Source organism: Podarcis filfolensis (genome assembly GCF_964270895.1).
Source record: "Podarcis filfolensis genome assembly, chromosome: 18".
Classification (NCBI taxonomy): domain Eukaryota; kingdom Metazoa; phylum Chordata; class Lepidosauria; order Squamata; family Lacertidae; genus Podarcis; species Podarcis filfolensis.
This window is the reverse complement of record NC_139622.1, coordinates 12136880-12161105: the sequence shown is the minus strand read 5'-3', so window position 1 is coordinate 12161105 and position 24226 is coordinate 12136880. Positions and strand designations below refer to the sequence as shown.

General features: G+C 51.8%; 1 protein-coding gene across 5 annotated transcripts in view; it reads right to left on the bottom strand.

The window, feature by feature from the left end:
* Window positions 1-229: 229 nt before the first annotated feature.
* Window positions 230-24226, bottom strand: part of EPS15L1 (epidermal growth factor receptor pathway substrate 15 like 1) — a 35636-nt gene continuing 11639 nt past the window's right edge. Inside the window, exons 10-25 of one of the 5 annotated variants that reach the window (XM_083594430.1) lie at window positions 23955-24112; window positions 22445-22601; window positions 22156-22218; window positions 20983-21071; window positions 20738-20810; window positions 19850-20011; window positions 18678-18875; window positions 17805-17972; window positions 16757-16883; window positions 16586-16651; window positions 15657-15796; window positions 15439-15508; window positions 14975-15069; window positions 12346-12475; window positions 4023-4231; window positions 230-1070 (exon numbers count right to left, since the gene is read on the bottom strand). In XM_083594430.1, the coding sequence (XP_083450556.1) occupies window positions 924-1070; window positions 4023-4231; window positions 12346-12475; window positions 14975-15069; window positions 15439-15508; window positions 15657-15796; window positions 16586-16651; window positions 16757-16883; window positions 17805-17972; window positions 18678-18875; window positions 19850-20011; window positions 20738-20810; window positions 20983-21071; window positions 22156-22218; window positions 22445-22601; window positions 23955-24112 (2052 nt within the window). In that variant the 3' untranslated portion in view covers window positions 230-923. The remainder of the gene's footprint in view (window positions 1071-4022; window positions 4232-12345; window positions 12476-14974; window positions 15070-15438; window positions 15509-15656; window positions 15797-16585; window positions 16652-16756; window positions 16884-17804; window positions 17973-18677; window positions 18876-19849; window positions 20012-20737; window positions 20811-20982; window positions 21072-22155; window positions 22219-22444; window positions 22602-23954; window positions 24113-24226) is intronic. The other 4 variants (XM_083594432.1, XM_083594431.1, XM_083594434.1 and 1 more) reach the window with 4 other exon arrangements.

Sequence of the window (24226 nt, the reverse complement as noted above, 5' to 3'; positions counted from 1 at the left end):
CCCCCCAACACGCCACTCGGACCCCGACCCACATGCCCAAAAGGAACCCGCTTCCAGCCCTGAATTTGCCCCCTGCTCTCACCCGCGTTGCCCCCCCGGCTCTGCAACGGAGACCCCCCTCTTGCCCCACGGCTCAGAAGACGCCGCTTTTCTTGAGACTTTCCAGGATGTTTTTCAGGCAAAAATACAGAGAAAGAGAGAGAGATATAAACACACCGACCTGCCCTTCGAGGCTGCAACGTATTTTAAGTTCCCCCGGTTTCGGTATGAATCGGCGCTGGTTAACCGAACGTTCGAGGCTGCCGGGGGGGCGGGGGCCGTTAGCAGTGGGGTTTTTCCTGGGCGATCAAAGAGAGCGTTAGGAATCGGGGCGCCTGGGGGGTTTTGTGGGGGGAGAGAAAAAGGGGTGCAAAGGAATCCACATTGACAGTGCTGCAAAGAAAGGAAGAAAAAAGGCAGAGGGGGCCGTCTTCCTGGAGCCCCGCCGTGGGGGGAAGGCCTGGGTGGGACCCATTCTTCTCCCCCCGCCCTATGCCCACCCCAAGGCTGGCACAGCTGAGCAACACCCAAGCCCCCCCACGGGAGGTTGCGAACAGCGAGAGGTCCAGGGTCTTTTCCGGCGGGCGGAGGGCAAAAAAAGGAATGGGGGGGGGGAACGGCCGGCTGAGTTCACCAGGGGGTGGGGGAGCAGCTTCTTGGGGGGCAGCCCCCCACCTGTCCATCTGTGCAAGGAGACGGCATCCCCATGCGAGTCCTGCGTCCTTTTCCCGCAGAGAGGGGCTTCCCCGTGCCGGATGCGGTGCCACGGAGAGGCAGTTTGCTTCGCCACGTCGAAAGAATGGAGACCGGGGTTGGCGGATCGGAGACGGTGGTCTAGGGAGCGGCGGAAGGGGGGGAGAGGGAGGGCCCCCCCCCGGAGCCCCCTAGGAGGCGGGCATGTCCGCTTTGCTAAGGGCGATGGCCAGCTCGAGGTCCTCCTGCTCCTGCCGCCTCAGCCGCGCCAGGCGCTCCTCCTCCGCCTTCTCGCTCTCTCGCTTCGCCCAGGCAAGTTGCTGCTCCTCATTGCCAAGCTGGGGAGAGAAGGAGAGGGTTGGGATGGATGACCGCTGGAGGGCCCACTTTCCAAATCTCTCCCTAGGGGCCACCACACTTCCTGCCTCCCGGATCTTGGGAGGGTCTTTAGCCACGGGGTTGGGATGGATGACCGCTGGTGGGCCCCTTTCCAAATCTTTCCTGGCCGGCCATCCCGAGGGGCCACAGTCTTTCCTGCCTCCCGGATCATGGTAAGGGATGGGGGGGGCACTCCCGCTTTCCCTTCCTTCCTCCCCACCCTACGAAGAAAGCAGCACCCGGTTCTATCGGGGAAGAGCCCCCTCCTGGTCTCGTCGCACGCCTAAAGCACTTTTTGGGGTTCCCCACGGAGGCCGCATCTGGGGGACCCCTGTGAGGACTGGACTGGCCCCCCTTCAGTTTGACTGGGCGCTCTTTGCCCTGTTGAAATCCTGCCTCGTGGGGGGTTGGTCTAGATGACCCCCGGGGGTCCCAGTCTGACTCTCAGAGCTCTATCCAGATCTTTGAGGGCAGATCAAACTGCAGGGGGACCCCATGTTTTTCTTCAGCCCTCCTCCCCAAAAAGCCACAAAGGGCGTGGGAATCAGACTATCGACTCCTAATTGTACCAAGTATGGTCTCTCTGTCTCTCTCACACACATACACAGAGCTAAGAGCCAGGGGAACTGCCCGCCACTGGCTGCAAACCCTTTCCCCCTTCCTGGAGGGAAGGCGGCCAGCAGTTCGCCCGATAAAAGAGAAAAGGACCCACACAAAAATCAAGGGCGTAAGAGGACGGTTTGCCCGGTTTCAAACGGTGACAGTCCGGAGAGAAAATATCGTTGAGCTTTCTTTGCAAAATCTCCAAAGAAAGTTTTTGAGGTTTTTTTTAAAAATAGAAAATTCAACGAAAAAAGCAACTTGCCATTGTCAACGGACATTTTGACCCATTTTACAAAATTCCGCTATTTTTGATGGGTGAATCCCAGCTATGCCAGGGAAATTCTGGATGCACGGTAGCTATAATAATAATAATAATAATAATAATAATAATAATAATAATTTGTTTATACCCCGCCCATCTGGCTGGGTTTCCCCAGCCACTCTGGGTGGCTCCCAACAGAATAATATAATAATAATAATAATGCAATAAAACATTTAAATCTTCCCTAAAGGACCCCAAGCCTTATAGCAGCACAATAAGGCTATTCCGCTTACGAAACCTTGCGATTCTTTTAGTTGTTTTAACCTCCTGCTCAGCGACTCTCGTCTCCGTGATCTTATTCTGGCTCGGGTTTTTTAAAAATAAAGCAAAATAAATCATTGCATCTTGCTTTCACCATTGTATTTTAGCTATTTTTAAAATGCCGGGCCCGCGACCGTAATAAACCGAAAACTGCAGCGGCGATTTCAGCGGCCTCCTCCTCCTTTTGCAAAGTCTGGTTTCTCGCTGGGGAAATGGATGGGGCGGCTCAGCAAAAAAAACCCCAAAACTCAACCAAGGAAGGTGAGAAAGTTTGAAGGTGCCTCGGAAATTAAAAAAGAAGAAAAAAGAATTAAAAATAAAACCATTGCAGGTTTTCCTGTTTATCAGCTGAAGCGCCTCTCTCTTTCTCTCTGTGTCAAACGCTCAACGCCAAACCTGCCGTTAGAATAAAGATCCGCAGCGTGGCTTTGAGCTCCTTTTGCTAACACAAAGACACACACTCTCCTCCAACACTAATAAGCTGAACGAAATAATTAAGACGCTAGCCAGGCGTCTCTCGCTGCAAAGAAGGAGATTCACACGTTTCAGTCCCTACTGAAACCAGCCCTTTATTGCAAAACCTTGAGGACTAGAGTCTTAGCTTACGGAGCAACGCGATAAGGCGGTGTTCCTACGCCCCAAACATTCCCAGGAAGGGGATCCCCCCCCCCAAAAAAATCCCCAACTCAGGTCTGGAGAGAAAGGGAGAGCGCTCTCCACGACCAACGTCCCCAAGCGAACAGCACCAGACTCAAAGCTTAATACAGTGGTGCCTTGGCTCTCAGACTGAATCCGTTCCAAAACCAAAGCATTCCAAAACCAAGATGCACTGCTTTCCCATAGAAAGTCATGCAAAACGGATTAATCCGTTCCAGACTTTTAAAAACAACCCCTAAAACGGCCATTTAATGTGGATTTTACTATCTAACGAGAGCATCGATCCATAAAATGAAAGCAAGAATCAGTGTGCTGTACTATAAAATAAGCAAGACATTATTGTAGATGATAAAAATTAAAATTACCTGCACTGATGATAAGTCATTGTTTGGATGGGGGGCTTTTATCCATTTCCGCAGTCACACAATCAATCAATCAATCAATCAATCAGTAGCTGAACTGGGTTCCACACAGTCGTAAAACCAAATGAACCGAAAAAGCCTCCAAAACAAAAATGCGAAATAAAGAGCGAAAACCAAAGCGCCAAGCTTAATCCGTTCCAGAAGTCCGTTTTACTTCTGAAATGTTTGGAAACCAAGGCGCCCCGGAAACAATAGCCGACAGCCGCGTCGGATGTCTGGCTTCCGAAAAACATTTGAAAACTGGAACACTCACTTCCGGGTTTTCGGCGTTTGGGAACCAAGGCGTTTGAGAACCAAGGTACCACAGTAATAATTAATAATAATAATAATAATATATGCCGCCCATCTGACTAGGTTGCCCCAGCCACTCTGGGCAGCTTCCAGCGAATCAAAACCCTGGGGACGTACAGAGGGACTAAGGCAGCGGGTTGGTCTAGATGAGTTCTGGGGGTCCCGTCTAACTACAGTTCTAAGGTTCTATGGGAGGAGAGAGGGATTTGGGGAGGAACTAAGAGATAGAGGGGAGAGGGAAGGGAGAGGAGGAGGAGGGGGGAGGAAGAGGAAGAGAAGGGGGAAACGACCCCAAAAAGCCCCCCGCCCAGTTTTTTTTTCCTTTTTCCATCCAGATCGAAGGAACGTCAACTTACAGAGGTGAAGTCAGCAAATCCCGTGGAGGAAGGGTCCTTGGGAGCTTTGCCTGCCGATGGGGGAGAAAATCCGTCTCTCCCCCTAAAAAGGTCCCCAAACCCCTTTCTACTGTGAAAGGGGTCGCTGGAGTCGGCCCCGAACGGCCGAAACAGGTCGGGGGGCTTGTCAAAATCGGAAGAGCCGACATGGATGACAGGAGGAGATTTACCTGGAAAAGGTCGAGAGAGAGAGAGAGAGGGAACGAGAGAAAGAGAGAGAAAAGAAAAAAAAATGGGGGGGGGGACCGAGGAAGAAAAGGAGAGGGAGGGGTTGGGGAGAAGGGAGAAACGAGAGGAAGAAAGGGAGAGGTTACTTACCATAAGGGGCAAGGGGGGGGCAGTGGTTGGAGGGGGGTGTCTAGGGAAGCCCACCTAGCCCTAAATTGGCAGCTCGGAACCCCCCCTCCCAGCTTTTGCCTAGAATTCTGCTTCGCACAGCCAAATCCGCAACAATGTCCCCCTCTTTTCCCGGCCAAAAAATCCTGAAATTGAAGCACCCAGCTTGATCAAATGTGTCCCGTCGCCCCCCCTGCCTCCCCAAATTTGGCTGGGGAGGCATGCGCCAAGTCCCCCCAGACTCCCCAGGGTCATGCCTCGGACTCACCCGCCCCGCAAAAAGAAAGTGGGTTTTTTAAGGGGGTGGGTAAGCTCTGCGGCTAGCGACAGGCGTATTTTGGCGTTTGACAGCTTTGGGGTTTTTTTCTGGGGAGGGGGAGATAGGATTCTCGCTGCCTCTCGCTCCCCCGAAAAGCCCAGGCGACCCGCGTGAGGGTTTCGGCAGCGGTTGAGGACTAGCGACTTGTGGGCTCGGGCACGAGGGTGGCACCCTAGAATCGCAGAGTTCGAAGGGCCCTCTAAAGGTCATCCAGCCCAACCCCCTTGGAGGGAGGCATGGTTCTCTCTCTGCCACCCAACCCGGTAGGCAGCCGCAAGCCTGGAACTGGGACAGGCGATGTTTTCTCCCCCACTTCCCTTTCTTGAAGTGAGACTGGCGCCAGGCTGCCAGAGAGGAACCGGGAGAGGCCGAGGTTTCGCACAAAAAAAGCAGCCGCTCTGGTTCCCTTTCCTCCATCGGGCAGTTTTTCCTTCGCCCTCTTTTCGGCTGCGGGAAAAGGGGCTCCCCCTCTGTCCCTGGCGAAACACCAGCGGCGATGGCAGGCCCCCCTAACCCCAAAATTAGCCGATTAATTCAGAGCAGGGAAGAGTCCCGGGCGGCGTTAGAAACTCAGATATATAATCTCATCGCCTTAAACCTGGGCACAATGCAATGTTTAGGAGCTGTCCTCTCCCCACGACGGGACGTTTTTATTATTATTATTATTATTATTATTATTATTATTATTATTATTATGTTTCTGCAACAAACAGAGATCGCAAAAGCGGTTTGCAGGCACGTCGAAACGTCGGATAAAACCACCTGGAATAAAACGAATTCAAGCTCTGCGGGAAAACATTCCAGGTCCTTTTCTCTAAGATATACGATATATGATATGATATGATATACGATATCTTTATTGTCATTGTCCCCTACAGAACAATGAAATTGACAATCTACATAAAACATTCAAAACCCCCTAAAAACTCTGAAACCCCATTTTAAAATACAATATACTATAGGGGCTTTTCGCTTCCCCCAGCCTCGGACCCGGCACCCAGAGATCTCCGCGGGGGCCGCGAAGGGACCCACAAACAGTGCTTTTTTCTGGGGGGGGGACACAGGGGTGCGCATGCCCCTAAACTTGTTGCGAATCTTTGTCCTTTTGCTGAATTTATTTGTCCCAATTTGAACGACAAAACCGGTGATTTTCTTGAGTCAAAACGAGAGTACCCCGTAACATTTTTAAAAGGAAAAAAAATGCACCGGTCGCGAAACACAGCTGGATGGTTTCGATGCAGGGTCTAAGCGACTGGGAGCCCCCGGCCTGATCCGCAGCGCGGCACTGGTTTGGGGTGGAGAGGAAACCCAGCCTGAGCAAGGTTTCTCCAGCCCAGCTGTGATGCCACCCAAAAGGGGGGAGCCCTGCAGCGGGGCCGGATCAGGCCCAAAGAGGTCCGCTCTTAAGTCCCGTCCCCGGGCAGCGGCCAAACCATATTCGCCCGGAGGAAAATGTGCTTGTTCTAAGATAGACTGGCTCTGTCCATGGAGGTTCAGCTTGGGAGTCTCTTGGCTCTGCCAGATATTGGGCCAAAAGGGGGCCCGTTTAGTCCAGCCTCGTGTGTCCCGTCCCCCCACCGGACACCCCCCCAAAGGAAAGCCAGCCCCCTAACAAGCAGAACCGGAAAAACTCTGCCCCACTTGCAGTTCCCGCCAGCGGAGGGAAAAGCCGGCCGAGTTCGTCAAATGGACAAGGGTTCACCCCCACCCCAAAGGCGTTATTCTCCCAGAAAAACATGGATTTTAAAAATAAAAAAAGAGGCATGGAGGGCGCAAGGGAACTCGAAGGCTGGCACGGCTACATGGCACGGGCGCAAAACACAACAACAACAGTTCTCTGTTTTTCCCCTGCCCCAAGCAAACTTATTCCGCCTCCTCTTTTAATATTTCAGCGCCTGAGAACCAGCTTTGCCGGGGGGTGTGGGAACCAGGTACCCGGTCCTCTGCATAAGAGGTGTTAACCACTGAGAAACAGACGATATGCCAACTTTGCAAAAGGGTGCCTTTTCAGCAATGCCTCCCGGGCGAAGAAGCCTCGAGATCAGCAGCCGCTGCACACACACACCCTACGCAAGAAAACAGACTGTGAGCGCGTCACCCCTGGGCCTCGATTTCGGCCGCACAGACTCCTCGCAGCCGACGGAAACTCGAACGCAAGGCACAACTCTTGCTTGGACCTTTGGTGGAAAGCCACCAAGCTTTTAGCCTTGCGAGAGATTGAATGTCTTGCCCTCGGCTGGACTTGAGGGACGATGCCAACAGATGCCACACGAAAAACGTCCCTGCGGAGATGGCAGTCCCGAATCGGTGGCGCATGCCCTTCTGGCTTGCCCTCTTGAGGAATGAGATTATCACCCCTCTTTTATTGTCCATTCCGGGTCGCCCAGCCACTGCCCCAGTGTCCTTTCCCTTGGCAGATCAAGATGAGCAGGTGACGGCAAAGGTGGCAAGGTTTTTAGCCAGGGCAATCAGAATAAGACCCACTACTTGACCATTGATTCAAAGCCCTAAAATGTATTTTATATAATTGACTTTTTAATTCTATTCTTTGTATATCGTATTGTAGTTTTATTGCTATGGACGGCGGCCGACGCAAATAAAAATTTGTTCATTCATTCACCAAGCGTCATGTCGCACGGAACATCCTTGCGCTGCAGTGAAAATGGACGTTGGCCGGCTTCAAGCCTCCAATGGCTGACAAAAAAAAGGGAGGGTCTGGAAGCTGCCTGTCCATGCACAGGGCACCCCAGAGGCCATCCAGCCTGACCTTCCAATCTGTGCCGATCTTACAACGGCAGAATCCTTGGCAGACCACCTTCATCGCTCCCCGGGCCCTTTAGCCTTCCCTGCTCCAAATTATATCATCCCTCCCTCTTTCACCCCCTCCTCAGAGGAGAACTGCAGTTCGCCCCTCACAGAGCTACAATTCCCAGCACCCTTATCAAACTACAATTCCTAGGATTCTATTCCCCCCCCTGGCAGGGATGTACTTTAAATGAAAGGGGTGTGTGCAGGCTTGGCCTCCAGCCCCCCACCCGCCATCCTGGCCCACCCCGCTTTAAATGGGGCACACCCAAAACTGGTTCTGCCCCAGATCACAGCGTTAGATCCTTAAACCGGGGTTGGCATCACAAAAACAGAACATCCAGTTGCCATTTGGGGGGGGGGGGCAAGACGGCTCCGAAATCTTATTTTCCAAAGGATGGACCGGGATGGATTCTCAGTTAAATATCTGGCTAGTTCAGAGGACAACCTTGAACTGAGCTTTGAGAACTTAAAAGAAGAAAAGTCACTTTATCAAGGGACAGTCTGCCTAGATACTGGCTTATTCCTGCCTTTTTCTGAATGGCGACAAGGACCATTCATAATGTAGGAATATTATCCCCAACGGTGAGAAGGGGAAAGCGAAGACAAGAGACAAGTCGCTGTAACGTCAGGAAAAGTATTTTTTGGTCCCTGAAATCCATTCCGGTTGTGCGGATAAAATATCACGGAATGCTACAGGGTGGGGTCTTAAGTGTGTGGAAAGGGTCCAGAACCAGGGACCCCCCCCAGATGGCGGGGACGTCAGGTGCTGTCCCGGCACCCGGGCATCTTTACTCGGTGGACAACGGGTGCAAAATGCGTTTGGCAGGTTTCGAACGCTGACCACAACAAAGCAAACTCGCGAACCCTGGAGGTTGGCTTCGGAAAACCCATTGAGCGAAAGACCCCCGCAAGCAAGCAGCCTATGGCAAGCAAGCAGCCAAAGTCTCCCGGAACCAGCAGCACCTTCTGAGACCCCCGTTCCAAGGCGCCTGGGCCAAGCGACCCGCCAGCCAGGAGCAAATTTGCCTGCCGCGATCGCAGTTCAGCAGCGGTCAAAGCGCCTCCGGCCAGCCTCTCTGGCCCACGGGAGGAAAGGGGTCCCTCAAACAGAGAGCGGGCCTGAGCCACAGAGCACACTCAGGGATGCAGCAAGGCCCCGATCCCATGCACAAACGCCGTGCTCTACACCCCGGCCCCGGGGTCTTGAACCGCAGCCCTCTCCCCACCTGAGGTTTCGGGCGACCGCCGTTTCGACTGTGAAGGCTGAGCTGAGTCGTTCTAGCTGGGAGCCTCCTCCTTGAATCAGTCTAACCCAGGTTGGCAGCCGCCCCGCTTCCTGTGGCAGGGAGTCCCACAGACCAACCCTACACCTTCTTTACGACAGTCTATGGTACCGAATGCAAACTGCGAAAAGGACGAATCGAAAACGGAGACGCCGTATGCATCTTCCCTCGCTCATTTGCTTCGTATCGCTCTCTCTCTCACACACAAATCCTCAAAGAAAAACACAATCCCCCCTGAGCCCCTCAATATTCAGCTCTGCGGGAATTCTAGCGCCAGGAGCGAAGGCTGTGTGTAATTCTACAAATCTCTACCCCGTCTCCTCTCTTCCCAAAACTAAGAGGCCTCGAACGCCGCGTGCTTTTCTCGTTCCCTTTTCCCCAACCCCGACGGTCTCCTTTTTGGGGACAGGGGGTGTTTTGCAGGACAGGCAGCCCCTGCCCCGTCCAGGCCGCAGGAGGCGGCCCCCACCCCCCACCCCACAAGTCAGCGGCGGCTGTGCCTGGTTGACGGCGCAGGCCGGGGCCCCAATATTGCTGGTGAGCGCCGACCGCAGAGAGAGGAAGTGGCTGAGGGTGGGGCGGCTGCAGATGGTCCCACGATGGTGGTGGCAGCAGCCCCAGGGAGGCTTCGCAATCACTGACACACACACAGAGACTTCCTGCCCTTTTAAAGAACCAGAATAATACACACACACACCAGAGAGAGAGAGAGAGAGAGAGAGAGAGAGAGAGAGAGGAGGGGAAAAATAAAATCTGTTTTTCTCTTTTTGATGCTCAACAGCTTTTACCTAGAAGCTAGTTAGCGGCAAGGACGGAGATCTCTTATCAGCAGCCGGTGCAAAAAAGCAGATGAAAGGGAGGGAAGACAGGAACGAAATAACAGAGGAGGTGGAGGAGGAGGCGGCAACTCCTAATAACCGCTTTTGAACTCTCTGGGCTCGGCCGGGGAAGGGTCCAGCCCTGGTGCAACTTCCTTGCCAGGGCTGCAGCAGCAATTGGATCGGGCCCCTGGGGCCCCCCAGCTGGCCAGGTGCCCCCCAAATGCAGCACCAACTGCCCCCCCTCTTGCTGTTTTCAGCAGCTGGGGTTTTCTGCCTCCAACAGGGGAGCCAGGATTGATGCATTTCGGTGCCCCGCGGGGTCTGGGCACTAGTTAAAGCCACCGTATTTTTCACTCTATAAGACGCACCAGACCACAAGACGCACCTAGTTTTTGGAGGAGGAAAACAAGAAAAAAAATATTCTGAATCTCAGAAACCAGAACAGCAAGAGGGATCGCTGTGCAGTGAAACCAGCCATCCCTCTTGCTGTTCTGGCTTCTGGGATAGCTGCGCAGCCTGCATTCGCTCCGTAAGACGCACACACATTTCCCCTTACTTTTTAGGAGGGGAAAAGTGAGTCTTATAGAGCAAAAATATGGTATTTTTTCACACCTCCCATTCCTATAGCTTAGCCAGACAAAGTTCTGCCTAAAAGCAAAGATGTGAACTGCCATTTCCCAAACCTTCGGGGGGGGGGGAAGGTCACCCCGAAACCAATCGATTTTTGTCTATGGAACGGTATAATGTCGTATGCAGAGCGAATATTGCACGACACAGGAAAAACATTTGAGCTCGCAGGTTTTCTAAGACTTGTCCGGTGTTTTGTCGATTGCACGTCCCTTAGAATAAACCGAGGTTGCAGCTTGCCTTTGCTTCTGCCACAAGCAGAATCAATCAACCAATAAATGATAAAATATAAATAATACTTTTATCATTTATACCCCGCCCATCTGGCTGGCTTTCCCCAGCCGCTCTGGGCGGCTTACAGCATATCTACAAACATAATATTAATATTAACAGTAAATCCCTTGTATCGCGTGTTCTTTTCTATAGACCAATATTTTGGGTTCTTCTAGGACATTCTCAGACAGTTTTAGGAAGTCCCCAGGCAGCTGTAAAAGTTTTACAAAGCATTTTTTAAATGCGCTAATATTTAGAGGAGTCGTGACATTACGTCACGGCGATTCCAACTTTCGGGGTGCCTTCCCCCCCCCCCCCGCAGCGGAGAAGAATTATTGTGTTTTTCTGAGCAAAGGTTTGTCACTTTAGGATGCAGGAAAGTTGAAAAAAAAAGTAAGTAAGTTATAACCCTAGCGGCCGCAAATTTTAACGGGGACCCGGCAAATTCAGGGAGGAGAAAGCCATTGATGGCTACTGGCCAGGGAAGATGTTATGGCCCTGAGAACAAGGAACCGCAGGTGTGGAGAATACCTGTTATGATGCTCAGGATACTGCCTGGGGGGTTCCCTTGGGGGCTTTCTGAGGACAATTCAAAGGGTTGGTGCTGACCTTGAAAGCCCTAAATGGCCTCAAAGGCCCAGTATCCCTGAAGGAGCGTCTCCACCCCACCCCAGACACTGGGGTCCCTCTCCCAAGGGCCTTCTGGCGGTTCCCTCCCTGCAAGAAGCAAGGTTGCAGGGAACCAGGCAGAGGGCCTTCTTGGTGGTGGCGCCTGCCCTGTGGAACTCCCTCCCACCAGATGTCAAGGAAAGAAACAACTATCTGACTTTTAGGAGACATCTGAAGGCAGCCTTGTTTAGGGAAGGTCTTAATGTTTGATGACCTACTGGATAATTGAAGGTTAGTCCCTTCCTTTCCCTTACATTTCCAACACAAATTTGAGCCAGTTTTATACATTTCCCCTAATTGTACTGGTGTCACATACCATCTATACATCATCTTCCGTGTTATTTTCTTTCAGTAAAGAACAGTCTGTAAAATTTAAGTCTATTTTCCAGAACCTTTCCCAATCTTCCAGCGTAATGTTATGGCCTACGTCTTGCACTCATCTTTCATCTTTTGCCTCCCATTCTGACAAGATACTGTTATGCCCCTTTCAGCAATTTAGCTTTCCCTTCTACCACTTCTTTTCGAAATCTGGATGTCGTGCAGCTAAACCCTTTCTTGTTGTCTTCTTTATATATTTCGTATAATTGTTGGTAATGTAAACCGATTTGATTTAAACCGTGATTTAAACTGATTTGATTTAAACCGTGATTCAAACCATTTTGATTTAAACCGATTTGATTTAAACCGATTTGATCTAAACCATGATTTAAACCGATTTGATCTAAACCATGATTTAAGTCGATGTGATTTAAAGCAATTTGATTTAAACCGTGATTTAAACTGATTTGATTTAAACAGCGATTGAAATTGATTTGATTTAAACCATGATTTAAACCGATTTGAATTAAATCAAGCCCACCCTGGCCCGAGACCCCCCCCCCAAAAAAAACCCCCAACACACTGCCCCAGAGTTTGGCTGCGGACCGGCAAGCATTCTAGTAAAAAGCAAGGGGGGGGGAAGAGTGCAATGGGGGGGGGGCAAGTGCATGTCTGAGAGAAAGAGAGAGGGAGGGAGAGAGGCCAACCCCCCCCCATGGAAAGTCCAAGACGAAGGCAGCCCCCACCCCGCCCTCCGTGACGGCCGGCCACCCCTTCCCCGGCGCGAAGTGGGGGTGGGGAGGAGGAGGAGGACCGCAGAGAAGACTCACCACTGGGCGGTTTGGGCCTGGGAGGCAAGCTTTTCTTCGGAGGGAGGGCGGGGGTGTCTAGCTTGCCCTTAAAGGGGTCGTCCGGGAAGCCCCCGAAAGAGGAGGCCGAGAACGGGTCGGAAGCCGGCGGCTGCAAAGAGAGAGACAGAGAGAGGCAGAAGCAGAAAGGGGGCTTGCAGAGAGAGGGAGGGGCAGGAAGGAGGAAGTGGGGGGCTCTGGGGTGACGGGGGGGGGCGCAGAGGCAGACCCAGAGAGGCGCTGGCTTGCAAGCAAGAGAGCAAGGAACCGGGCAGAGCCAAGCTTTGCGACAGCTGGGAAACTGAGGCAGGTCCGTCCCCCAACCCAAACAGAACAAAACCACAAGGAAATGGGGGTGGGGTTTCAGGTCCTCCGCTAGCCCCCCCGCCCGTCAATCGCCTGACATTGGGGGGCCAGGCTGACTCCGACACAGGCCGGTCGCAACCAGAGGAGACCCGGCGGACATCCGCTTCCAGGGGCCGCCCCCAAACTCGGCACCAGCTCGCGAGAAGTAGACCCGCTGAAACGGGCTTAAATTCGGTAAAATTGTTTACTGGATTTCCATATTTATTTATTTTTTACAAAAAAACCACCTCCCGTCCCACTTTTTTAAGGACTGCGCCAGTAGGAGCCCCTTGGAACTCCCTGCCTCATGACACCGACTCTTTCCAGCGCCCGCTTAAAGGCGTTCTCGTTCAGACAAGCCCCCCAGGACATTAAGAAAGTTGGCGCAATTTTAATCTGTTTTAATATTTCACCTTTTGTATGGCTTCCCCCACCTGCCCCCAATATAATTTTTACCGAATTTCCATTTCCCCCCACAAATCAAATAGTGAAGTCATTTCCTGTACTGACTTCCCACCTCCGCTCTTTTCTACTTCTCACCTGTCACTAAAACCCCCTATAACGCTGTTAAAAAAGTTAGTGCAATCCATCTCATTGTTTTGAATTTTGTACGCTTCTAAAGCGCTGCTGCGAAACATTCTTTGGTTTTTATCACCTCATCCTTTCGCAAACTACTTTAAGGTGTTTTTGGTTGTTTTTGCAACAAGGCGATGTGCATGGATTTCACGAAATGCAAACAAAGAACGGATCTTGGGCCGATTTGTCTTCTTCCATAGTAACCAATCGCCAAAAACCCAAAATTAATGTTTCGGTTTTTGGACGTTTTTCGGAAGCTGAACGTCCGACGCGGCTGTCGGCTATTGTTTCCGGGGCACCTGCGCCTTGGTTTCCGAACATTTCTGAAGTCAAACGGACATCCTGAAGGGATTAAGTTTGGTGCTTTTGTTTTCGCTCTTTATTTTGCCTTTTTGAGGCTTTTTCGGTTCATTTGTTTTTGTGACTGTGCGGAACCCAGTTCAGCTACTGATAGTCTGGAACGAACTGATCTGTTTCGCATGACTTTCTACGGGAAAGATCGCCTTGGTTTTGGAACGCTTTGGTTTTGGAACGGATTAAGTCTGAGAACCAAGGGACCACTGTGTGTTTATTTTTGGCTGGATTTCTGAATGAAAAGCAGGGGTTTAATGTATTTAATTTAAATGGAACAGGCTGCAGGGAAGGTTCTCTCACGCCACCCTGTGGCAGAAAAGCGTTTCAGCCGCTAAGACTGGAGATTCCCTTCTGCTAGATCATGGGTAGGCAAACTAAGGTCTGGGGGCCGGATCCGGCCCAATTGCCTTCTCAATCCGGCCAGTGGAGGGTCCGGGAATCAGTGTGTTTTGACATGAGTAGAATATGTGCTTTTATTTAAAATGCATCTTTTGTGGGGCTAAAGAATTCGTTCATTTTTATTTTTTAAATATAGTCTGGCCCCCCACAAGGTCTGAGGGACAGTGGAGCGGCCCCCTGCTGAAAACATTTGCTGACCCCTGTGATAGATGCGCCTCTCCTCTCTCTCTCACACACACACAACATCGTCTGCGAGGCAGGGCTGGGCCGAGGAAGAGGAGAGGGTGCTGATAATTCCTAGACGGAATTGAAGAAGCGGCAAAGATCAAGGGAGCCGTTGCCACCTAAGCATGCAAGGCTGGAGCTGCGGGGAGGAGGGGGCCAAAGCTGCGCCCCCCCCCATGAACCCTACCCCCAGCTTAAAAAAATATAAATAAATCAAGTTTCCAGTACAATTGCACCTTGGTTGTCAAACGCCTTGGTACTCGGACATTTCGGCTCCCGAACGCCGCAAACCCGGAAGTGAACATTTTTCAGAACCCGAACGCCCGACGCAGCTTCCGATTGGCCGCCGGAGCTCGCCGCGGCCAATCGGAAGCCGCGCCTCAGTTCACGAACGTTTTCGGAAGTCGGACGGGCTTTCTGCTCAATTTCCGAGGTATTTGTAGAACCAGAGATAGGAGGGGAAACGCGTCGGTGTTGCTCACCTCCTTTTTCTTTTGCGAGTAGTTTTGTAGTGTTTTATTCTCACCCCACCCCCTAAAAAACCCCCAGGGTTACAGGACCCGACAGGAAGCGGGTCACAGGCTGGGCAAGATTTGCTTGGGGGTTGGGATTCTGCCCCTGCGGAGGGAAATCAAGAGGAGGGAATTTTGGGGATTTGTAAGTCAGGGGGGCTAAGCGGCCGCCACAAATCTGGGGAGGGAGAAGGGTTTACCTTCGACATCCGGCTGAAATCGGCAAAGCCTTCGCTGCTGCCCCCACCGCTGTTGAAACTGCTGCTCCCGAAGGGATCTAGCGTTCCAAAAGGATCTGAAATCAAAGGGGGGGGGAGGTCAGTGTCCCGGGCCAGGATTCCCGTTCCTAGACTTTGCCGGTTCTAAAAACGCAGGCTGGAGGGGGTCCCTGTTGGGACCCTCCGGTAGGCAGCCCTTGTTCTCCCCCCCCCCAGTAACTTGCAAGCCGTCCCCCCCCCAACCCCTGAACCAAACAACCGCCCTCCTGCACAGGGCTCCCCCCTTCCAGAATTCACACCCCACCGGTGTTTTTTCGGCAAGAAATTAACGCCGGGCAGCTTAACCGAAGCATTGGAGCTGAGTTTGAATCCTTGGAGAGCGGGGACAGGGGGGTGGGCGGACACCCGATGCCGTGGGGCAACCCCCCCCCCCGCCGTGGGCTTACCTGGCCCTTTCAGAGCCGTTGCGACGACACTCGGAGACTGGAAGGGGTCGCTGTTTTCAAATAAGTTCGCCTAAAGGGGCAGGAGAACGAGGGTTTCACGGCAGGGCCCCCCAAGCAGCTGGGCTTAGGATCCTGCAGCCCCGAACGGAACCGAGGGACCCCCCCGAACGAAACAAAGCCGTCAAGAGAAAAGCCCCTTCCCCCCGAAACGTCCTCACCTTGGAGGGCAGCGTGGGGTTTTTGGAGAAGGGGTCGGCGGTGAACGGATCACTCTTCTCGGGCTTCTTGAAGAAATCGTCGGGCGCTGCTGCAGCGCGGAAGGGATCGCTTTCCTTAAACGGATCTCCGCCGAAGGGATCTGCGGGGAGAGAGCGAATCATTCACCGGGGAGTGAAGAGGGAGGGAGGGGGGCAGATGGCCTCCCCGGGAGGCGAGAGACTGACACCTGTCCCCACACCACTGCAGAGGCCTTTGGGGATTCCGGGGTGAAACACTAAATTTGGGGTTCGTGCGCAAGCAGGGGAAGCAAAAGCGACGCCGGAGCAGCGATTCGAGGACCGGCACATGTATCAGCATTGATTTTGCTAAGGGGTTAAATTAGAAGGACCCCTGGACGGTTCAGTCCAGGCCAAGGCGACTCTGGGGTTGCGGCGCTCACCTCGCTTTCAGGCCGAGGGAGCTGGCGTTTGTCCGCAGACAGCTTTCCGGGTCGTGTGGCCAGCAGGACTAAACCGCTTCTGGCGCATGGCGGAAACCAGAGCGCAGGGAAACGCTGTTTACCTTCCTGCTGGAGCAGTACCTATTTATCTACTTCAAATCTCCCCCCAGCCCTGAAACTCACTGGGGGTGACTTTGGGCCAGTCGCTGCCTCTCCGCCTAACTCAGTGAGGTTACAAGGAACCAGGCAGGGGGCCTTCTCGGTGGTGGCACCCTCCCGCCAGATGCCAAGGAAATAAACAACTCTCTGACTTTTAGAAGACATCTGAAGGCAGCCCTGTTTAGGGAAGTTTTTAATGACTTATTATGTCATTAAGACTAATGTCTTAATGTCTTTTTAATCTATTGCTGGAAGCCACCCAGAGTGGCTGGGGAGACCAAGCTAGATGGGCAGGGTATAAATAGCAAATTATTATGATTATTATCTCACCTGCTGCCACCGCCGCCGCAACCACGGGGGCTTGCTCCGCAAAGGGGTCGTTCTGAAAGGGGTCACCTGGGCGAGGGAGGAAGAGAGAGGGGGGCGCAGTTAAGAGGAGGAACCAGGCTAGGCTCGTGGCGGGAGATGGTTCAGGGCCCGCTGCCCCCCGTTGCCACTCACTGCCTCTGAAGGGGTCTGCGCCCTTGAAGGGGTCCGTCCTAAAGGGGTCTTCCGCCTGGAAAGGGTCCGCGGGAAGCTCCTGTGTGTGGCCACTGAACAGGAGGGCCTTGTTCTTGAACGGGTCATCCTGCCGAGAAGGGGGGAGAGAGAAGGGAGTCAGACACAAAGCAGACCCCCAAAGACCCCGCCAGAGTCGTCAGAGTTGGACAGGACCCCCGGCTAAAGGATCCGGCTGACCTCTGCTGAGAAACCCCCAAAAGAATCATGGAATTGCAGGTGTGCAGAGCCGGGAGGGCCCTCTTGAGGTCCTGTAGCCCAACCCCTGCAAGGCAGCAATGGCAGCTGTTTTGCTTAACTGGCTTCGTGTTTCTAAATCGCCACGGAAGTCGTGGTGAAGGGCCGGAGAGAAGACTTAATAATAATGGTGATGATTATAATAATATTCTCGGTTCCAGGGACGCCCTCCCTGCTTCAGCCTTAAAATAGTAATCTATATAAATAATAATTTATTATCTATTCCCTGCCCACCTAGCTGGGTTTCCCCAGCAACTCTGGGCGGCTCCCAACAGACTATTAAAAACACAATAAAACACCAAACATTAAAAACTTCCCTCCAAAGGCCTACCTTGGCTCCCAGTGTACGTTCCCGGACGCAATTCAAAGCATCGGTGCCCATCTTGAAAGCCCCACATAGCCCCCACCCCCATCGTCCAGCCCGGACGCTGGGGTCCATCTCCTGAGGGCCTTCTGGCGGTTCCCTCGGGGCAGGAAGTGAAGCTACAGGGAGCCAGGCACAGGGCCTTCTCGGTGGTGGCCCCTGCCCCGTGGAACTCCCTCCCACAAGGTGCCAAGGAAATAAAAAAAATCTGACTTTTAAGAAGACATCCGAAGGCAGTCTTGTATAGGGAAGTTTTCAACGCTTGGTGTTAAGCTTTTTATATGTGCTGGAAGCTGCCCAGAGTAGCTGGGTGGTTGAGATACAAATAATAAAATTATTGTCGTTGTTGAGCAAAGCCTGCTCCCGCGAGGAATTGGCCCGGCGCCTCACCAGGGTCCCGAACCTGCCGCCCCGCTCCTTCTGGGGGTTCCCCTCATTCAGATCCGCCAAGTTGGTCATGCTGCCGCCAAGCACCCCGTTCAGGGCTTCGTTGTACTGGTCGATGCCCCGGTGGGCTTCCTGGTGGCTTTCCTGCAAGCGGGACAGCTTGCTCCTCGCCTGTGGGGGAACAGGGCGGATAAAAAACAATGATAAACTTGAAAAAAATGGGGGGGAATATAGTCTTATGCACGGAAAAATAGGGTGGTCTGCAAGCATAGATGTGCAATGTATAAAGCGGTTTGAATTCATTTTTGTGTCGTCTGCTTGGCCTCTGTTATTTCCTCCTACCGATAGGGAAGACACTTAAGGACTCTAGACATGCTCTAGGAGAAGATTTTTTCTTATAACAAGAGCATGCAAAGATGCTATTTCCTAAATAACTCGTCGAAAAGATCTGCCTAGTCCAGCCTCACGTTTCTCGCATTGCATAACCAGATATTACATCTGGAGGTTGCAGAAACGACAAATTGAAGAGTCAGAGCCTGAGCTCGCTTGGTTTCCTCTTCCCTCCCCATCCCTCTTTCCTTTTGTGTCGTCTGCTTGGCCTCTGTCGTTTCCTCCTACCGACGGGGATACCCCATACCCATTTATAGACTGTAGACGGGCTCTTGGATACCCCATAAGGGAAAGGGGGCAGTTTTTAAAAATATATAACACAGGAAAGACCCATGCGCACAGAGACCCGTGTCTCTGCCCCCCATCCCAGGCACGGCTGCCGTTTGAGGAAACACCTGCGGAAATTTGGGAGCGAGGTCTTGGCCCTGGGGGGGGGGAGGGGGTGTCTCCTGAAGGCCGCCCAAGTTTGGGGTCCCACCTCCCCACCTGGTTGATTTCCTCCTGAGTGGACTTCAGAGACTTGATGATGGTTTCCAGCTGGACTTTTCCAGCCTGAATGCTCTGCTCCAGCTGAGACTCCTCCTGCTGCAGCCGGCTGAGCTCCGACTTCGCCCGGCTGATGTCGTCCTCCTGGGATCTCAGGTCCGACTCCTGAGACTGGATCTGCATCTTCAGCGACGAGATCTGGAAGGGCAAAGGCGGTCTTTGGGGGGGGGCGCAACCCGGTTCGCAAGAAGAGGAGGAGGGCGGAAAATTTACACGCGTTGCAGGGCCTTCTCAGTGGTGGCGCCCGCCCTCCCGCCAGATATCAAGGAAAGAAGCAACTCTCTGACTTTTAGAAGACATCTGAAGGCAGCCCTGTTTAGGGGAGATTTTAATGACTGATGTTTTAAGGTATTTTTAATCTCTTGTTGGAAGCTGCCCAGAGTGGCTGGGGAAACCCAGCCAGATGGGCGGGGTATGAATGAACGAATTATTATTATTATTATTAAGCTTGCATAAAATACGCAGGGATTTGTGTTTTGCAAAACGAACAAGAGAAGAGGAGAAGCCGTTGACATGTTACGGTTGTGCGAATGAACATTCCAAAACGTAAAACAGAAAATTTAATAAACATTATGGGGTGGGGGGCGGAAGAGAATTAATATGCGTTAACAGATGACGCAAGGCTCCCCCCAAAATTATGACTAGGTAGCCGTTCCGCAAGGCATATTCACACACACCCTGACCAGTAAAATCTCTGTACAGAGCATGGTATGTATGTATGTATAAATAACTTATCTGTTTATAATTTATCTATTTTATTTATTGAATTTATAATTTATCTGTTTATAATTTATCTACTTTATTGATGGAATTTACAATTTATCTCTTTATAATTTACCTACTTTGTTGATTGAATTTATAATTTATCTGCTTTATTGACTGAACTGATAAATCATAAGCAAGACGGATTATACAACTTCAACAAATAAAACTAAAACAGAAGCGGAGTTGGGAAAACAAAAACACGGAGAGGGGAAAAACCCCAATTCTTAGAAACAGAAGGGAAGGGGGGGAATCCTGTGGCAGGGAGTTCCGCCGGTTTCCCACGTGTTGTTTTCGTGTTGCATGGGGGCACAAGGAGTGTGGGCAATTCCTGCCCCCCCCCAGCTCACCACGTGGGTCTCCTCCTGGCACTTCTGCCGGACGTCGCTCAGCATGTCCCTGAGCTTGGCCTTCTGCTGCTCCATCTCGTCCAGGCGGCCCTGGGCCTCCTGCTTCTGCGCCTCCAGCTCCTGCAGGCTGCTGGTCTCCCGGTCCAGGTCGTTCTGAAGCTCCTGGGGAGGAGGGAGGAGAAGGCGGGTTAGCGGGGGGGGCAGTGCTGGATTTACGTATAAGCTAAGCAAGCTCCAGCTTAGGGCTCCACTCTCTTGGGGGGCCCCCAAAAAATTTAAAGGGAAAAAAACACTGGATGTACATTTCGAAAATATTATCTATCTATCTATCTATCTATCTTGCTATCTATATCTACTTATCTTATCGGTGGCTGCAAGAACAAACAATCCCTATATTCTGAACAAAATGCTTGTTTAACCTGGAGGTAGGCTGTATGAATTGTGTATTGCTTTGTAATGATTTGATGGGTCTCTGGACCGTAATAAAGATTGATGATGATGATTTATCTATCATCTATCCAGCCAGCTATCTATCTGTCTGTCTGTCTGTCTGTCTGTCTGTCCGTCTGTCTGCCTGTCTATCTATCTATCTATCTATCTATCTATCTATCTATCTATCTATCTATCTATGCCAGTGCCAGATTTACGTATAAGCTAAACAGGCTATAGGTTAGGGCCCCACTCTCTTGGGGTTTAACTGCTGGGTTAAGCTCGATAGGTAGAGCCTGAAACTCTTTGATCTCGGGTCGTGGGTTCGAGTTCCACATTGGGCAAAGGATTTTCCCGTGCTGCAGCGGGTTGGGCTGGATGACCCTCAGGGTCCCCCAACAGGCCTACTCTGAGAGCGCAATATTGCTGGGTGGGTGAAAAAAACCCAAACCCCTTTACCTGTACTTCGTTGGTCTTCTGCCGAATCGCTCCTTCCCTCTCTCGGATCTCTTGCTCGAGGGAATACTTCTCTCTGCAAAAAAAAGGAGAAAGGTCATGTGAGTAAAATCAGTCTCAAATGATTCTCCGTCTTTGGGGGTTGGACTTAAATTAAATCCACCCTGGTCAGCAGCACTTTTTTGGGGGGGGTTCTCATGCTGGCTGAACCCCTCCCAGGACCCCCCAGCGCCCCAAACGCCACCCACCTCTGCAACTGGGCGATCTCCTGGCCAATGTCATCCAGCTCCTTCATGCCGGTGAATTCGCCCCCGGAGCCGACGGAACTGGAGCTGTCCTGTTAAGGAGCCCAAACAAGTCAGGCTACACCCTGGCTGGGAAAATTGGGGAGCGCACAGCCCCCCCAAAAAAATACAACCAGAAAAGGGGGGCAAGGAGCATGCAAACCGTCATGGGTGCAAACACAGTGTCGACGCAGAAATTAAAAAGCATAAGGGCGACTTAAGCCAGGCTTCCTCAACCTCAGCCCTCCAGATGTTTTGGGACCACAAATCCCACGATCCCTAGCTAGCAGGACCAGTGGTCAGGGATGATGGGAACTGTAGTCCAAAACATCTGGAGGGGCAAGGTGGAGGAAGGCTGGCTTAGGCCGGCAGAATATGTGCAGCTTGCAGACTTAGTGTATGGAACCTCGGCCCTCCAGATGTTTTGAGACTACAATTCCCATCATCCCCGACCACTGGTCCTGCTAGCTAGGGATCATGGGAGTTGTGGGCCAAAAACATCTGGAGGGCTGAGGTTGAGGAAGCCTGATAGAGAATAAGAAAGCAAGAAGAACATGCGTTTCGAAGAAGCAGAGAGAGAGAGAGAGAGAGAGAAAGCAGATAGACAGACAGACAGACAGACGATAGATGACAGACAGACAGATATGATAGATAGATAGATAGATAGATGACAGACAGACAGATATGATAGATAGATAGATAGATAGATGATAGACAGATAGATATGATAGATATAGAGATGATAAAGATAGATAGATAAGATGTCAGACAGACAGACATAATAGATAGATAGATGATAGACAGATAGAAATGATAGATAGATATAGATGATAGATGATAGACAAATAGCTATGATAGATAGATATAGATATATACACAGATGATAGATAGAGAGATAGATGATAGATAGATAGAGAGATAGATGATAGATAGATAGATGACAGACAGACATGATATATAGAAAGATAGATGATAGATAGATATAGATAGATCAATAGATAGATGGATAAGGAGAGATTCAGAGGGGTTCCCCTGCCCCACATCCAGAGGGTCCTTCGTGCTTTTTTGGAGCAGGCAAAAAAGGAAAATGGGATGGGGGGAGCGCCACGTTCCGGGGATCCCCGCGGTCCTACTCACACGACGCATTTCCGCCAGCGTCGAGACCTCGGTTCCCACGGAAGCCAAGTAGCCAGGGACGGTCTGGAGAGGGCGGCAAAGGGGGGGCAGCGGAGGGGGGGGGAAGAGTCAGCGCCGGGGTGGGGAGGACCGGGCAAGAAGGTGGGCGGTGTGGGGGGCGTCGGGACGGAGAGAAGGGGGTTAGGAAGGGAGCCCCGTCCTGCTCTGTCGGAGACCTGCTAGGGCCTGGAACGCGGGAGGGGCCTGCGGTTTCGTTGATCCGGGGAGTGGCCATCCCGGAGGAGCTCACCTGGGCAGGTGCGGTCCTCTCCGACGGGGGGATCATGTCCGGCAGCAGGACCTGCGGGGGGTCGATGCCCTTGCTCACTTTCTGCTGGATGAGGTGCATGGCCAGGGCAAATTGGTCCTTGTTCAGTTTCCCCATCTGCCTCGTGTCTGCCAAGGCCCTGGAAGCGAGGAGCCGTCAATCATCCTTTATTATTATATTTCTCCCACACCTTTTTGCTCCCCTCCAAGGAGCCTCGTAGGAAGCTGCCTCCATCAACCCAGCTCAGTTTGCCCAAAATCAATCAACAAATGGCTGACATTGAATAGCCCCACTGATCCTCTGCGACCAGTTCCAGTCAGGCTGGCAGACAGCAGTCCTGAACACCCTTTAGAAACTGGGTTTTGTCCCTCAAGCCCTTCCGAGTCTGGGGTTGGGCCAGGCAAAAGCTACGGTCAGGCAAAGAATCATAGACACCGAGAGACAACAGGACTGCTCAAGGTGCCCCGACTATAAAATTGGAGAAATTGAGAGATATATAGCCACACCGGCAGCATATCTCTTCTTTCTCGTATCCAAATATGCAAGAAGGGCTTTTACACTGGCCAGAAGCTCCGCTCTGCCCTCGCCGGTCCTGGAAGGATCCTTTTAAAAAGTCCCATATGCTCAGAGACTTTGCGCCTGTTCATTGGGGGAGATAGGAAGCCCAGAGCACTTGTTCTTTAGATGTCCCTTTTAGGAAGAGGCACGAAGTGAGACCATTGATCCCCTACTGGTGAGGCTCGCTGACCTCCCGGAAAAGCAAAAATTCGACCTTTTCCTGTTAGGCAAAGACCAGAAGACGACCCGGATGGTCGCCAGATTCTGTGTACAGATCTGTAGGCGCAGACCATCTCCCGACTCAAACTAGTTTGTTAAGAAAATCCCCAAACTTGGTTTCATGGGTGACTCTGGGTCAGCTCTTTGCGGTAGCTTATCTTAAAGTTTTAAGCGTCTAAACGCTTATTTTAAATTTATTGTTGTACATTGTTTTAACTGTGTTTTCTCCTTCTGGGACTGTACCCCCAAGTGTGTTTTATAAGCTGGCCTCCGACCGTAATAAATTATCTATCTATCTAACCCAGCTCAGTATGGCTTCAGAATACAGGGATATTTCCGCAGAAGCGTACAATTCCAGGGTTGGAAGGGACCCAGAAGCTCACCAATCGAGCCTGCAGGCAGGAGATTTCTGCCTGCGAAGCAGCTGAGCTTGATAACGCACGTTTCTGGTCCTCATGGAGGCAGAAGATGCTTCTGGGGGCTGAATCAGGGACCCCAGGTCAAAGCCTGGTGACTCAGGAGAAAGAGGGCGAAGGATCCTTACGCACTCCCGTCCGATGTCAAGGAAATAAACAACTGTCTGACATCTGAAGGCAGCCCTGCTTAGGGACGCTTTTAATGTTTGACCTTTTTAATATTCTGTTGAGTGCCTGGGGAAACAGCCAGATGGACTAGAAGTAAATAAATTATTATTATTGTTACTAATTATTATTACCAGATGTGCGCCAGGATGTTCTGGGACAGCCCCGAATGCATGAAGATGTCCTTGACCTCCAGGCCGCTGACGAAGCCGTCCAAGTCCAGGTCCGTCTTCAGGAAGATCTCGTCGTAGCGGAGCTTGTCGGTCAGGGGGACCACCCAGGACGCGGGCGGCTGGAACGAGAAAATCGGACTTTGGCGTGGGACTCCTGTGCACCCTAACAAACCGCTGGGGGGGGGCTCATTCGGGTCTGGCCTCCCGAGAGCCAACAAGATACCCACCCAAAC